General features: G+C 41.0%; 2 protein-coding genes across 3 annotated transcripts; one reads left to right on the top strand and one right to left on the bottom strand.

Annotated features, from left to right (window-relative positions):
* Positions 1-218: 218 nt before the first annotated feature.
* On the bottom strand, positions 219-8964 carry CALHM5 (calcium homeostasis modulator family member 5). Of its 2 annotated transcripts, XR_012324791.1 has the most exons (3): positions 8329-8964; positions 2136-4876; positions 219-1070 (listed from the first exon to the last, which is right to left on the bottom strand). XR_012324791.1 is itself a non-coding variant. In XM_004324297.4 (2 exons), exons 1-2 carry the CDS (start codon positions 8866-8868, stop codon positions 4469-4471), a joined length of 948 nt encoding a protein of 315 aa, XP_004324345.1. In that variant the 5' UTR covers positions 8869-8964; the 3' UTR covers positions 219-4468. The 2 variants fall into 2 exon arrangements, 1 of the variants encoding a protein (XP_004324345.1); XM_004324297.4 differs by having other exon boundaries at positions 219-4876.
* A 2051-nt stretch (positions 8965-11015) lies between these two features.
* Positions 11016-14629, top strand: TRAPPC3L (trafficking protein particle complex subunit 3L). Its single transcript, XM_004324292.2, has 2 exons — positions 11016-11267; positions 14392-14629. The coding sequence occupies exons 1-2, from the start codon at positions 11094-11096 to the stop codon at positions 14509-14511; spliced, it is 294 nt and encodes a 97-aa protein (XP_004324340.1). The 5' UTR covers positions 11016-11093; the 3' UTR covers positions 14512-14629.
* The last annotated feature ends 290 nt before the right edge of the window (positions 14630-14919 follow it).

Here is a 14919-nt window from a genome sequence, read left to right as displayed (position 1 = left end):
GAATTCAATGACAAAAGACAGTGGAGTAACACTTAAAATATACTCAAGTAGAGAAAGTGTGAACCAGCTAAACTGTCCTTCAAGTATAGAATAGGTCAATAACTTGAATATGTAAAAATTCAGGGAATAGGATTCCTGAGAACTTTTTCTGAGAATAATACTGGAGGGTAAACTCCAGGCAAGCAGGAGTTGATTGACAGAACTTCAGCAAAAAGAACTGAGGTGAGCACATTGTTTATTTCATTATACAACTATTATGAAAAATTTCAAACCTACACAAATATAAAGAGAATATGTAATAAGTCCCAAGTACCTACTATCCAGCTTCAATAAGTATCAGTATTTTGCCCTTCTTGTTTCAACTATCAGCTCCCCCTTTTTTTGTGCTGAAATATTTTAAAGAAAACTCTAGACATTCTGGTAATTCACATATAAATATTTCAATGTGCCTCTCAAAGTGGTAAAGCATAAACCAATGTGCTATTATCATACACATCAAAATGAACAATTCCTTGAAATTATCTAATACCCATTTAATACCCATTCATATTTCCCTAAATATCTCAAAGGTATCCTATGTCAGTGGTTGTTTGAAACAGGATACAAATGAGGCCCACATGTTGTTTCTGGTCATTACATGTCTTAAGTCTTGTATTCTCCTTTTTTTTAATGTCATTGGTCTACGGAAAGCTGGGTCATACATCCGATAGCATGTCCTATATTCTATATTTACTTGGTTGCTTCCTCATGGTGTTAATTAACTTGTTTTCTCTTGTCTACATTTCCTATAAACTAAGCGTAAGATCTTGATTAGAGTCAGATTTAGTTATTTTAGGAAACAATATTTCACAAGTTGTACTGTGTACTTACTCTTGCACTGCATAACATAAGGAGTCACATAATGTGTGGTTGTCCCATTTTTAGGGATGCTAAGACAGAGGAGTGGCTTCAAGTTGCATGTTCCTCACCCATCCCGCCTTCACCTGGTAGTTCAGAATTCATTATTTGTTGTCCAGATCCATTATGTCATTAGGGGTTGCAAAATATTTATTTTCTAATTCTGAAAAGCTCTACGAAGAATAAGATAATTTAAAAATCAGTAAGATATAGTGGTATAAAACTAATATGCATAAAGTAATAGCTTTTTCATGTACTCAAATAACCATCACTTAGAAAATATCACAGGAAAAAGAAACCATTAGACTAGCAGCAAAGAAGTTACCTACAAATGCACAGTGCTTGCAAAACTTATGTGAGGAAAACTTTAAAATATCATTAAGGGATAAAAGGTCACCTTGAATAAATAGAAAATACATGGAAAGTTACCCCATGTTCTCAGGTTGATAACAGCATAAAGTCTAATTCAGTAGGTCTGAGGTGGGGGCCAAGATTCTGAAGTTCTTCTAGGCTTCCTTCCTTGGTGTGGCCTGCTTTGTGCTTTAGAGCAGTGGTCCCCAACCTTTTCAGCACCAGGGACCGGTTTTGTGGAAGACAATTTTTCCACAGACCGGGGTTTGGGAGGGATGTTTCAGGCGGTGATGTGAGTGATGGGGAGCGATGGGGAGCGGCAGGTGAAGCTTCGCTCGCTCGCCCGCTGCTCACCTCCTGCTATGCGGCCTGGTCCCTAACAAGGCACGGACCGGCAGCTGGGGACCCCTGCTTTAGAGCAGCTGTTCTCAAGATGTGATCCCTAGACCAGCAGCAGCAGCACCTGATAACTTGTTAGAAATGCAAATTCTCCCCCCAAACCTACCAAATCAGACACTTGGGCTCAGCAATCTACATGTTAACAAGCCCTCCAGATGATTTTGGCATGCGTTGAAGTTTGAGAACCACCACTCCAGCACTTCTAAAATTTAAGTTGCGTAGGAATCACCTAAGATCTCGTTTAACAGCAGGCTTGATTCAACAGGTCTAGGATGGGGTCTGGTTCTGCATTTCTAACAGCTCCCTCGTTTACTGACGCTGTGGTTTGAAGGCAACACTTTGAGGAGCAAGCCTAGAAGACCAATCTGTTTCTAGCTTTTACTCAAGGCCAACCTATCCTGTGCCTTCTACTGCCATTTTCTTCTAGGTATTAATGATAACAGTATGTTTCTCCTCTCAGTTATTTATTTTAAACTGAATTAACTCACATCAGTGTGTTCCTTTCAAACCAAAATCATTAAAAATGAATTTCAGGCTTTGGTGGAGCTAGTTTGGAGAGGTCCCTATTCAGCATCTATCAAATCATTCCATAGAGGATATACTGCTTCCTGAAATCAAGAGGAAAAAATTATTAAGGAAACACCTATGCATAGGGAGAATTTTGGTATAAGTCTATGTATAAATTCAATTTGCCTCTAATTTCTCTCTTTTAATAAATTCTGATTTTCACATATTAGTGTTCAGGCTATCTTACTTCATAGTGCCCCCAAATCTGATGGCTTAAAACAACAAATATTTTTTTAAGCTCATGATTTTCTGGATCAGGGATTTGGACAGGACATAGTGGGGACCCCTTTGTAATGTCTGCAGCCTCAGATGGTGTGGCTCGAAAGTCTGATGGCTGGAATGACTTCACTCAGACCATAGACCTGGGACCTTTTTTCTGGCTGTCGGTTGGGTCCCCTGGTTCTTCTCCATGTCTTGTCTGCTGAGGCTGGAATGTCCAAAATGACTTCTTCACTCAGATGCCTGGTACTTTACCTAACCTATCAATAGAATGACTCAAAGAGTTGGAGTTAGCCAACTAACTCTTTTTAATCTCTCTCTCTCTCTCTCTCCATTTGGCTAGCTTGGCTTTCTTCAGAGCTTGGCGCTCTCAGGGTAATTGGACTTCTTACATGGTGGCTGGCTTTTACCAGGCTGAGCATTGCCAGAGACCAAGGCATAAGCTGCAACAATTCTGCAATCTAGATTCACTTCTGCTACATTCTATTGGTTCATTAAGGTCAGAATCAAGAAGAGAAAGAGACTCCATCTCTCAATTGGAGCCACTGAGCCAAGTTTAATTTCCCATGGTTAGGTTTTATTACAGTGAAACTCAGATGCACCGAAGTTGCACGGGAGATGGTCTGGCTAGAATCAAAGTAAATGCAAAAAAAAAAAAATACTAGCTATAAAAAACTTCTTAGAAAGTTCTGGCTCATAGAGCCCATAGTTAGCATCTCTTCCTAACTCTGCTTTCAGTGACATCACCTTGGTAACTTGAAATTACATCATAGAAATTGGCAAACACTTCAAATCAGGGTTGTTGTTTTTTTTTTTTTTGAGAGCCAGTTGTTAAACATTTATCACATACCATGTTTAAAACCCAAACAATATTTCAAATATTGCAACATCACAGCCCCCACCTCCCACTCTCCCACCTACACATACACACACACACACACACACACACAACCTGACTCTGCACCTCCAAGTTCCCAAGGATATGTTTTTTCAGGTCTTATACCTATAGGATCCTTTCCCCAATTTGGGATAATGTTCCATAGTAATAAGGAGTTCATCCCCAGGATTCTCCAACTAGGAGGCAAGGACTCTCTGTGGTATAAGATGTGAGCCACAGCATAGAACATGGTGCCTCTCCCTTAAATATCAATCCCACTCAGAGATTTAGAGGGAATTAATATATCTGTATAGTTAAACTAATGTGGATATATTACATAATAGAATGCAAAATTTGCATTCTGTAAGTGCCCACAAAAGTGTTTTTAGTTTCTTATAAAGTCACAGGAAATACATGAACTTCAAGGTTGAAAAAAAGTTTTAACATGTAATATTAATATATGTCTATATCAATAGTCATAAATATATATATGTATATTTGTGCTTGTGTGTATGTGGATTTTTTAATGTAGAAATGGTTTCATGAAGGCAAAAGTACCTAGAGCCCACAAAAGTCATAATACAGCCCTGACCGTAGGGGTCTACTTTCAGTGCATAGTGGAAACATGTGAAAAGCTCTGAATTTTATGCATCATATTCTTTTAGTGTGTTATTTTGAGAACCGGTGTCTTCAGATTCCAAGGAAATGAATTTCAAATGATAGAATTTCACACATCCTTGAAAGGCAGTAGGATAGATTTACTGAGTGAGGATTTCTACCAACTACACTGCAGATCCCACGGTACAGAAGTCTGTTAAGAGTACCACACTCACTCCCAAGTCACCACTGCTACCCCCGGATGCCATGACCATATTTACACAGAGTGGCAGACCTTCTTGCATGAGTCTCACTGTCAATCATAAAATCTTAGAACTTGAAGCCCCTGAGCCCAACCCCCGACAAATGCGGCAGCACCTCTGTCACCATCCTTGGCCGGTCACTCAGCATCAGTTTGAGCACATGACACTGTCTGCAGCTGGGAGCTGCAAAGCTGCTTGCCTTTGCGTTATTGTCTTATAAAGAAACGCTAAATGTGAGAAAACGCAGAGATGCTCGGGTAGCTGTTGACGCAGTAGGAAGATGTCTAGACACCACGAGTCAGTGATGGTCGGTGAGCTGCACATTTTGAGAAGCATCCACAAGCACCATTGTAGTCTCATCATCCTCAGGGCGAAGTTCCAGACCATCTTCCACCACCCTGTGGAGGGCGCTGTAATGCTGCTGGTTTGGGTGGAAAGAATGCAGCTCTGAAGCAGACTCCCAGGCCGCAAGGGTAGGCATGGAGAAGACCTCTGGCCTCTTGTTTTCGAAGAAGCATTTCAGGTTCCTCTCACTCAGCTTTTTGGCATAGTCCAGGAACGTATTTTCCAAGTACTCCTTCTCCGTTTGTGCATACGTCTTCCAAAAACTCAGCTGAAGGTAGCTAACTTTTGATCGGCAGCGAGCATAACAAGCAGTGAGCAGAGAGAAGAAAGCTGCTGAACAAATCAGGAACCAGCCTAGAATCTTAGAAAGAAAGAAATACTGAGGACCTCCAAAGCAAAGCCACTTCTCCGGGAGCCAGGGTAGTGTTATTGGGAAGTGTATGGCTAATTTAATATCAGACCTCGGTTGAAATCCTTCCTCTTAATTACTAACGACAGGTTTTTTTTACAGTCAAATAAAGTTGGGGTTTACCTAACCTCTATTCTCCATCCTACCCACCATTGCTGGTATGCAAAGAAAGACCCAGAAGGTAGGCAAATGGAAATGAGCAAAAATATAGATTATCCAAGAACTGGGAAAACCAAGCCCTCAAATAGTACTAGCTATTAGAGGGAAGAATTCTGTGCATGAGTAAATGCGCTCATTTGAGCAAATGACCAGTTCCTTAGCGGAGTGCTTTCAGGCGTTGATACGTGCATATTCAGGACCCGTGACTGATTTTTCCCATGTTACATTGTTTGCAGAGAACAGCAGACCCTCCCTGACAGAAGTATCATCACTCATTATCCAGGATAAAGTGAGACAAACGTAACACAATAAGGAAACTGAAGCTATAAGAATTGGAAGCCTACATAAAAGCCAAGAAAAAAAAAATAGAGTCATTGCAAACCTTCAGGATTTGCTGGTTCTGAATTTGGGTAATTGGAAAAAACAAATTCCTCTTTGAATACGAAATGGTTCTGTTGGGGGTTTTTTCTGAACTTTAAAAGCAGAAGTCTAAGCAGCTCAACTTATCTTCTAAACTTTTTGTTGTTCTAATTATATTTTTCACAATTGGAATTAATTTCATATGTGGACAGCTAACAAAGCTCTTTCAAAGTTTCTCTTGACATTTTAGTTAGATGGCCCTTAGTATTTCTCAGCAGATGGGCCTATCTGAACACAGAAACAATCTGCAAATGAACCCATTCAGACCGTAACAGAACCACAAATATGCTCCAATGCTTTAAACAAGTGTTTCCCAAACTCCAACTCCAGACTATGGAGGTCATTGTACAGGGTCCCAGACCCCACATGAATGTTAATTCTGGGTTGCCACTAGTTGGGTTTAAATCTCAACTTTCTCCTTTCTGTGGCTATTCTCCATGCCTCAGGATCCTCAATTGTAAAGTGGGGCTTATCTACCTCAGAGGGTAATTTGGGGCATTAAAATGAGATGATGTAGACATACACGTGACTCAGTAAGTATCCGCCATTGTCATGTGCTGCTACTTTTCAAATGTATTCATGTCTATGTAAAAGCATTACTGAACACAGGATATCTTTCTGATGTGATTTAACAAATGAAGCACAGCTTCCATCGTGTGAAAAGTCCTCGCACTTACTTTAGTCACTTGTGCTTAGCTCCCTCGGATCTTCCTCTTTTCTTTAACCTCTACCTTTCTTTTTCCACACAGGTTCTCCTGTAGGCCAGTAGGCCATCCCACCTCTGTATCTGAACCAATGCTGCTGTGTCGTCAACTGTTTGATCAGCTTCAGACTCCCCCTCCCCCCACTGCATGACCTTACCTTCGACTCGCTCTCACCTGAGCGCTGAGCACTGAGCACTGAGCCCTCTGTTCTTCCCAAATTCATGGTACCCAGGGTCTACCTAGACATGGTGGATGCTCCCACCCCAGCCCTCAAGAGTGTCCCGTTCTGCACGAGTCTTCTCCCTGAAACCCTGGCGTTTTTCTCGTCAGTTTAGAACACTTACTCCATGCCAGCAGCTTTATATCCATTTATGTCCATCATCTACTATACCTTCTGGCACCCCTCCCAGGTAGGAGGAAACTATGAGGAAACTGGGACCCTAAGGGGGTCAAGCAAGTAGCTCTGGGCCACATAGCTGGTAAGTGGTAGAATCAGTATTCAAACCCAAGGAGAGCGAACTCCAAGACGGAGTTCTTGCCACTGCTCTACCCTACCTTCCTGAGGAATAGCAAGCCACCCAGCTGGATTCATTTCTCTGCTCCACCCATGGACGCGGCACCTTTTACCCCCAGCCGCACACCCAGCTGTTGGTCTGGACTCTTTGTCGCTCCTGCCTGTGGGAAGCACTGTAGTCAGCACCTGCTGTGACACAGCTCCCTTTGTCCACATCTCTTATGCCTCTCCTAGGAATCAGCCCCAGGCCCTTCTCATTCCTCTGAAAAGTAAACAGGTCAGCGCGCCCAGGCTAAGCTATGGGAGGATGTGCATGATTTCCTTATGTCTCTGTTTAGAGAAGAAAAGTTCACACAGTGACAAGTGTTTGGATCTATCTGAATGGAGCCTGGTGCCCGAGGACACAAATCATACATCACTCATTGTATCGTAACATTTGTAATTAACACCTTCCTTCAACCAAAGAAGGGAGCCTGGCATGTTTTTATCTAAGATGCGCTTTATGCATGAAACAAAAGATTTTGTTTGGGGAGCATTTTTAGGCTTAGCAGTTTATGAAGAGAGTATGACTATATCGCCAACCAGTTTTGGAAAGTATGATTTTAGAAAAAGATTTTGCCTTGATGTGTTGTTGAAAAGGCAAGTCTATGCTGAAAAAAAGTAAAATTACACTATTTTCAGCACATTTATTCTTGAACAAATAGCATTCCTGACAAACTGTGGATCTATTTATCTACTCTTATTGCTTGTTTTGATTTGGGGAATGTCATTCCTACTCCTCACAAGTAGGAATTCAGTCTTTTCCTGAGGCCAGGGCCAGGCTCACATCTGGATTTGTGCTCACGTACCTGGAAGGATGACAAGCTACTTCCTTGTGTCAATTAGGTAAAGCTACAATTTCCTGCTGTTAAATAAAACAGTGCCCCAAATCTTGAGCTTCTAAAATAATGTAAGAACTTTTTTAGCTGTAGAGCACAGAGCACAGGACGAAACCTCCCTGGAGAATATGGTCCCGTTTCACTGAAGGCTATTTAGAGACTGCCAACCCCCACTTTATACAGGAAGTTCTCCTCCATCTCGACAATATTTATACATAGAGGTAGCAGTTGCCAGAAATCATGCAAGGGAATCTCTACACTCATTGTATTATGTGCGGCTTTGGAAAGTATTATCTCATTTCGTTCAGCTGTATTTTAATAGATACGTGTGTTTTTCTGAGAAACCAGTTTAAAAATAATTAATAGAAGCCAGTAACTTCTAATTACTCTGCCATTAGCACTCTATTGTGAGTTAGTGTCATGCATTATTTACAAAATCAACCCAGAGGGATTGTCTTAAAATACATAAGTATTTACATATGTATAACTCAGAGGAGATTTCTTTTCAGAAATGGAAAAAACAATCCAATCAGCAATATGTCTAGCCAAGCAACCACTGAAAAGCTTTTCCTCAGATTGTCTTAATGCTGCCCCGTGTTCCAATTTCCATTTAGTTTCAAAATGTTTTAGGAGGATTCAGACTCAGCCCTGGCTCAACAGAGTACAGAGAGAATACTTCAAGCTCACTCTGGGGAAAAAAAGAAAAAAGTCATGTTTGTCCTCTCTTACCTGAGACTGGGCTTGCAGGGACAGTTTCAGTTCTTCGTTGTCTGTATGGGTCATGCTGATTTTGCCGCAAGGTACCTTGTGAAGTTCGTCCCAGCACTCTTTGGGCTTGCCCTTGCAAATCAGCCCCAGGAGTCTGGAATTTTTGGTCCCACTCATGGCACATTCATAAAACGTCCCATTGAGCAAAGCCACAGAAAGCCACATTACTGGAGCCACCAATGAACTCAGAGTGATCTGACCGAGGACATAGAAGAAGCGGCAGCTGTGGCCCCTGGGGAAGATTTTCCTGGGATTCACACAGCAGCCTGTGAAGAGTCTCCATGACCTGTTGTTCAGAAAGAATCCCAGGATCAGTAACACCCAGGCAGGAGCAAAAAGGAAAACCAATCCGTACACCACATTCTCAGTGCTGCAGGGACACTTAAAAGCCACGAGTGAAAAGAGACGCTCACCTCCCACAGTCAGCAGAGCCAAAAAGCTGTAGCCAATAACAGTTTTCCGGTTGAGGATGAATCTTAAAATCCCCTGAAAAGCATCCATGATGGAGATACACAAAGGGAAAACGCTTTGCTCTTACTTATTGGCAGAGCAGCTGTGGCAGTGGCCGAGGGTGGAGCTCTTTCTTCGTTAGAAGCAACAGTTCTTCTCAGACTGAATTCAGCCAGATAAGGAAACAATGTCATTCCCTAGGAATGAATATTTCCCAACAGTGTTCAGATAATGCCTCCTACTGGTGGATATTAGGCCATGAAACTAGAGCCAAAACACTGAGAATTAGAGTAAATTCAAAGTGAACAGCCTCCATTTTTGTGTTATTTCCATGTGGCTTGGATTGAGAATCAGAAGGAAATTGCGACTCTGCAGATAGTAATAGTCTAGGAATTTTCCAACCAGAGGAATCAACATTAGCAGAAATAGGGTTTCAGCCAATTGATTGAGAGCCATTGAATCAAGCCTCCTAGCCTAGAGTTTCATGATGGTATTTTTCTTTTGTTGCTTAAGACTTTTGCACTTTGACTTAAGATCTGGAAGATTCATTTTACATCCTCTTTAACTGACTAGTGACTTAAACCAAATTTTAGGAGTTGGGCTATTTGAAACTTATATGGAAAAGTTCAGGGAGAGTTTGAGTTTTGAATGAAAGACAAAGTGAGAAGGGTCCTAATCATTTCTTTCCTAGACTTTCATAGTAACCTCTTGATTGGTATCTCTGCCTTTGACCTCATGACCACCCCCATTCTCAACCCTAAATCCATCCTCTATGCTGACATAAAGGAGATCCCTCTAAAACAGAAAACCAGTTCCTCCCTAGCCTACTCACACCTTTGGGGCTCCCTGTTGCCCACAAATTGATAGATGCCAACTTCCCCTGAACCTCATCATGGTATTTCATGCCCTTGACATGTTCCTTCTATCTGGAATATCCCCCCCCACACACAACACACACACACCTGACCTTGTCCACCTGGCAAACTTTCACTCAATATTCATAAACAGGGTAGAAGCTTCTTATTCTGTGAATATTTCAAGGGTTGCTACCAAATATATAACATTGTTCTTGCAGAGCTTATAGTATTGCAGTTATTTTTTTAATATCTATAGCTCCTCTTTAACTGTGAGCTCTTATAAAACAGGAACTACATCTTATTACATTTTGTATTCTGGGCATAAATATGATGTCAAACACAGAATGGATGCTTGCTCAATAATTCGTTTTTCAAATAGTTATCGAACTCCACACTCCACTACACAGTGTGCCAGGCACTGTGCTAGACAGGCACAGTACTCAATGAGTACTATTGAATGAATGAATGAATGGTGAAACTTCTAGTACTTCTAATTATAAATAATTTAAGGAAATTGTCCCCATATCTGTCCTACACTGCTTTTAATTTTAAAATTAAATTAATTAAGGCACTTGAAAGACAACAGTCAAGCTGAAAATTTCCATTAATGAACTTCAGATTCCAGGCCTGTATATTTTGTGACAAGGAAGTCCCTTGGACTGGAAGCCAGGGAACTAAGTTACAATGTAAACTTAGCCACGTCATTTTACTTCTCTGAGTCCCAGTTTACTCATTTGAGAAACTGGAGGTATGCAAGAAATAGTCTCCAAGGCTTCCTCTATCTCTACATTGTAGAATTCTTTCAGCTTTAAAACAGCAGACTTTTTTGAGAAGCTGCGTTATGACTCACTTATGTGCCTCCCACCACTAACCCTTGTTCCTTCTCAGAGGCTTGTCATCCTTGGTGTTACGGCTCCCTCCACTTCCCAAAACACACCCTTGGGTTTAATCTTCCCATTGGCACCCTCTGCCCTCTGCTCTGTCGCCTTCCTGTTGTGGCAGGTGTGTCTTGGGTCCCTTCTAATTCAGGATCTTATCCTTTACTAGGCACATGTGACAAACATTATGCTAGTATGCTGATGATTGGTAATATTTTAATTTCTTACCCTCCTAAAGGATATTCACTTTTGAAAAAGATTTTTTCAAAAATGATGCCTTAACTCTAAGTTTCATAAACCATATTATTTCCATAGAAAACTTGTCCTTTAGGATACTCCATGAAAATAAAAGGGTTGAAGGGTTGTCCAAGTCAGAGAGTCCGTAAATTTCAAAGCTGAGTGTGAACCCAAGCTTTCTGACTACACATGCCACGAGCTTAACCATTGTGCCTGGAAAAGGGTATTTGGGTGCCTTACTAACAGTTCTTTGTTCTAGACCAAGTTTTGTAAATTTTTTCCTGTTTACTAGGTTGCCTTCAAGATGTACTTGGGAACTACACCAAGTGTGACCTGTAACAATTCAAGCAGAAATGAATTTTCGCTGATTCCAAAAAAGAATCCTCTGGTGGAGTTTGTGGAAAAGCTCCCTGCTGGGCGATCTTCTCTGTGCTACTGCAGTTTACTCTGTGGGATTATCAGAGGGGCCCTGGAAATGGTAAGGCACAGACCCTACTTTGCCAGGTATATTCATTATCTAGTGCAGTGTAACTACCCCCAAATGCAGCCTCTTAAAACAACAAATATTTATTATCTCACACAGTTTCTGAGGATCAGGAATCTGGTAGCAGCTTTGCTAGGTGGCTGTGATTCAAAGCCTTTCACAGCTTAATGCACATGCAGTCAAGCGGTTGGTCAGGGCTGCAGTCTCTGAAGGCTTGACTAAGGCTGGGAATCTACTTCCAAGCTCAGTCACGTGGCTTCAGTGCCTTTCTCGCAGTCGGTTAGAGGCTTCATGAAGTTCTTTGTCACATAGGTCTCTTTGTAGCTCTAATCACAACAGGTGCTGTCAACTCTGGGACAACGTTGGAGGGAACTACCTGAATGATAGGAGGCGGGGTCATTGTGGGCCATCTTGGAGGCTGGCTTCCACACCTGAATTATTCATTGATTTAACCAAGACAGTGATCAGCATCTGTGAAGAGGCACGGAGCATACACAGATGAACAAAACACAGTTATTGCCCTTCAAGAATCTTCTGTCCAGTAGAGAAGTCAAATGACTTAGGGCCACGGGAGGACTTGGGATGGGGTGGGGTGGAGTGGGGTGGGAGGTGGGCAGGGAAGCTTTCCTATGGAATCTCTGAGCTGACATCTGAAAGACAAAAAGCAGTTAGGTGAAGGTCTTGGGTAAGAGGAAAATAATATTCCAGGTAAAAGGAGGACCTTGCCCAAAGGCACAAAAATAATATTTTGTTCAAGGGACAAGGAAGTTGAACTAGTTCAGTGTGATTCACACATAGATTGGGGAAAAAAATCAGGTCTGAAATAGGATAAAGAAGTCTCCAGCTTTCATGGGTAGCAGTTGATTATATGTGCTGAATGACAAATATGTATCAGACATCATATGGTCCCAAATATCCAAACAATTTCAATGTAGTCTTTTTGATATTTTAACTGATTTTCAGTTAAAGTATGACAAAGACAAAAAAGATCTTATGGGGAAGAAATGAGAGTGAATTTAGCTTCCATATTTCAAAGTGCGTTGTACATCCTTCTATTGGATGGTGAGAATCACAAAAGCATGGTTTTTGCACGCTACAGGAGCAGATAAGCTGGTACACCAAAGTCTATGGTTTAACAAATGCAGGCTGGTTGGCCAGGGAATTCTTAGTGAGAGAGGGGAGTGAGTCAGATAAGACTCAATAAATATTAATTAACTGCCTACTAGACCCAGGTTTTTTCACTTATTATTTGCTTTTACTAGGTATTTTTAAAAACATTTTTATTGGAGTATAATTGCTTTACATTGTTGTGTTAGTTGCTGCTGTATAATCAGCTATACATATACATATGTTCCCATATCCCCTCCCTCTTGCGTCTCCCTCCCTCCCACCCTTCCTATCCCACCCCTCTAGGTGGTCCCAAAGCACTGAGCTGATCTCCCTGTGCTATGTGGCTGCTTCCCACTAGCTATCTATTTTACCTTTGGCAATGTATATATGTCCATGCCACTCTCTCACTTTGTCCCAGCTTACCCTTCCCCCTCCCCACGTCCTCAAGTCCATTCTCTACGTCTGCGTCTCTATTCCTGTCCTGCCCCTAGGTTCTTTGGAACCTTTTTTTTTTTTTTTTAGATTCCATATATATATGTTAGCATACTGTATTTGTTTTTCTCTTTCTGACTTACTTCACTCTGTATGACAGACTCCAGGTCCGTCACCTCACTACAAATAACTCAAATTTCATTTCTTTTTATGGCTGAGTAATATTCCATTTTATATATGTGTCACATCTTCTTTATCCATTCGTCTTTCGATGGACACTTAGGTTGCCTCCATGTCCTGGCTATTGTAAATAGAGCTGCAATGAACATTGTGGTACATGACTCTTTTTGAATTATGGTTTTCTCAGTGTATATGCCCAATAGTGGGATTGCTGGGTCATATGGTAGTTCATATGTACAGTGCACTTTGAAATATGGAAGCTAAATTCACTCTCATTTTTTCCCCATAAGATCGTTTTTGTCTTTGTCATAATTTAACTACTAGGTATTTTTTACTAGGTAATTTTGCTTATATCTTATCTATCCCAATGACTTAAAATAGCTGAACAGGTACTCTATTGAGGGTAGGTCAGCAATATGCTGCTCTTTTGTGAGTATATATATATATATATATATATATACACATATATATTTCTTTTTCTTTCTTTTTTTTTTTTTTTTTTGCAGTACACGGGCCTCTCATTGTTGTGGCCTCTCCCATTGCGGGGCACAGGCTCTGGACGCGCAGGCTTAGTGGTCACGGCTCACGGGCCTAGCCGCTCCGCAGCACGTGGGATCCTCCCAGACCGGGGCATGAACCCGTGTTCCCTGTACCGGCCGGCGGACTCTCAACCACAGCGCCACCAGAGGAGCCCAATGTGAGTATATTTTAATGAATAGAGAAGCAAGCCCTAGGGTTTACTTCAGTGTCTGGGAAATGAGAAATGCTTTATTGTGGAAATGAAGGCCTGGGTATCAAATATCCATGTCTATAATTTCAATTTTTAATTTTATACTTATAATTTATTTAGTTGGTGTTTTTTCACAGCTCTCAAAGCCATAAGTAATTGCTAAATGTTGTTAGGACAAGTGATTATGTTATTGAGCTAATGACAGAGTGATTTATAGCAAGTCAATTGGAGAAAAATCATTTTAAGAAGCCATTTATCCTTGGAAGTTCTGCTTGGCAAGGCACATTGAGTCAAGGCTATCTTTGAGTTGGGAATTTGTGTTCTTCCTGAGATGGAGCCTTAGTTTAGACCCACACTGTGAACAAAAAGGGACCCACATCCTGGGCTTGCCCCAGAATCAAGCAGGTTGAGCCTGTCCTGGACCACCCCTCTCTTTGCAGACTCACACACAGAGCTGACCACAGCCAGATCATCAATGGAGGACGCACAGTAAAGGGCCCTTCATCCACAGAAAAAGCTCTTTTTTTATCATTTTGTAAAGAAAGTCAGCTCTTTATGGGGTAAATCAAACTGAAAATAAAGACAGAAAAAATTAGAGGTTGTTTTTTTTTAAACCTGAATGACTCAGGCCTGTTTTGCTTTGTTTTTTCTTTTTGTCTTTCCTAGGTTCATTTAGCTGCTGATGTTACATTCTTGCAAAACAGACTAAAAGGTGACAGTGTGACAGAAATAGGAATGACATTTCTGAAAATGCTGGATGAGGAAAAAGACAGACGGAAAAAATGAAGAATAGCATGCAAAATGCCACAGGCTGGCTGGCTGAGCAGTTAATATTAGCTGCACATATAGAGCCATAGAAGTTTTGAATTGTTTAATAGCATGGGGTTTAAAAGACTTATAAATCGGCCAGAAATTTGAAATGCAGGGCACTAAGATTTAAAGCTGTTTTTTTCTTTGCTTGTAAATCACACATTTTCAATCTCGAGTCCGCAAGATTTCATATACAAATAACTCCTTGTAAAATAGTAAGCATGAATTCTACATATTACATGATCCATCCTAAGAGAGTCTGTTTTTTTTCATTTTCTTATGGTAATGAAAAAAAAGTATATGACCTACACAGTTGGTGTATTTATCCCTTCTTACTGGAAAAATGGGATGAAATCATACAATATCAATGTCACTATATAAAGA

This window comes from Tursiops truncatus, chromosome 12 (genome assembly GCF_011762595.2).
Source record: "Tursiops truncatus isolate mTurTru1 chromosome 12, mTurTru1.mat.Y, whole genome shotgun sequence".
Classification (NCBI taxonomy): Eukaryota; Metazoa; Chordata; class Mammalia; order Artiodactyla; family Delphinidae; genus Tursiops; species Tursiops truncatus.
Note: the sequence above shows the minus strand (reverse complement) of the source record. Positions and strands in the feature narration are given on the sequence as shown.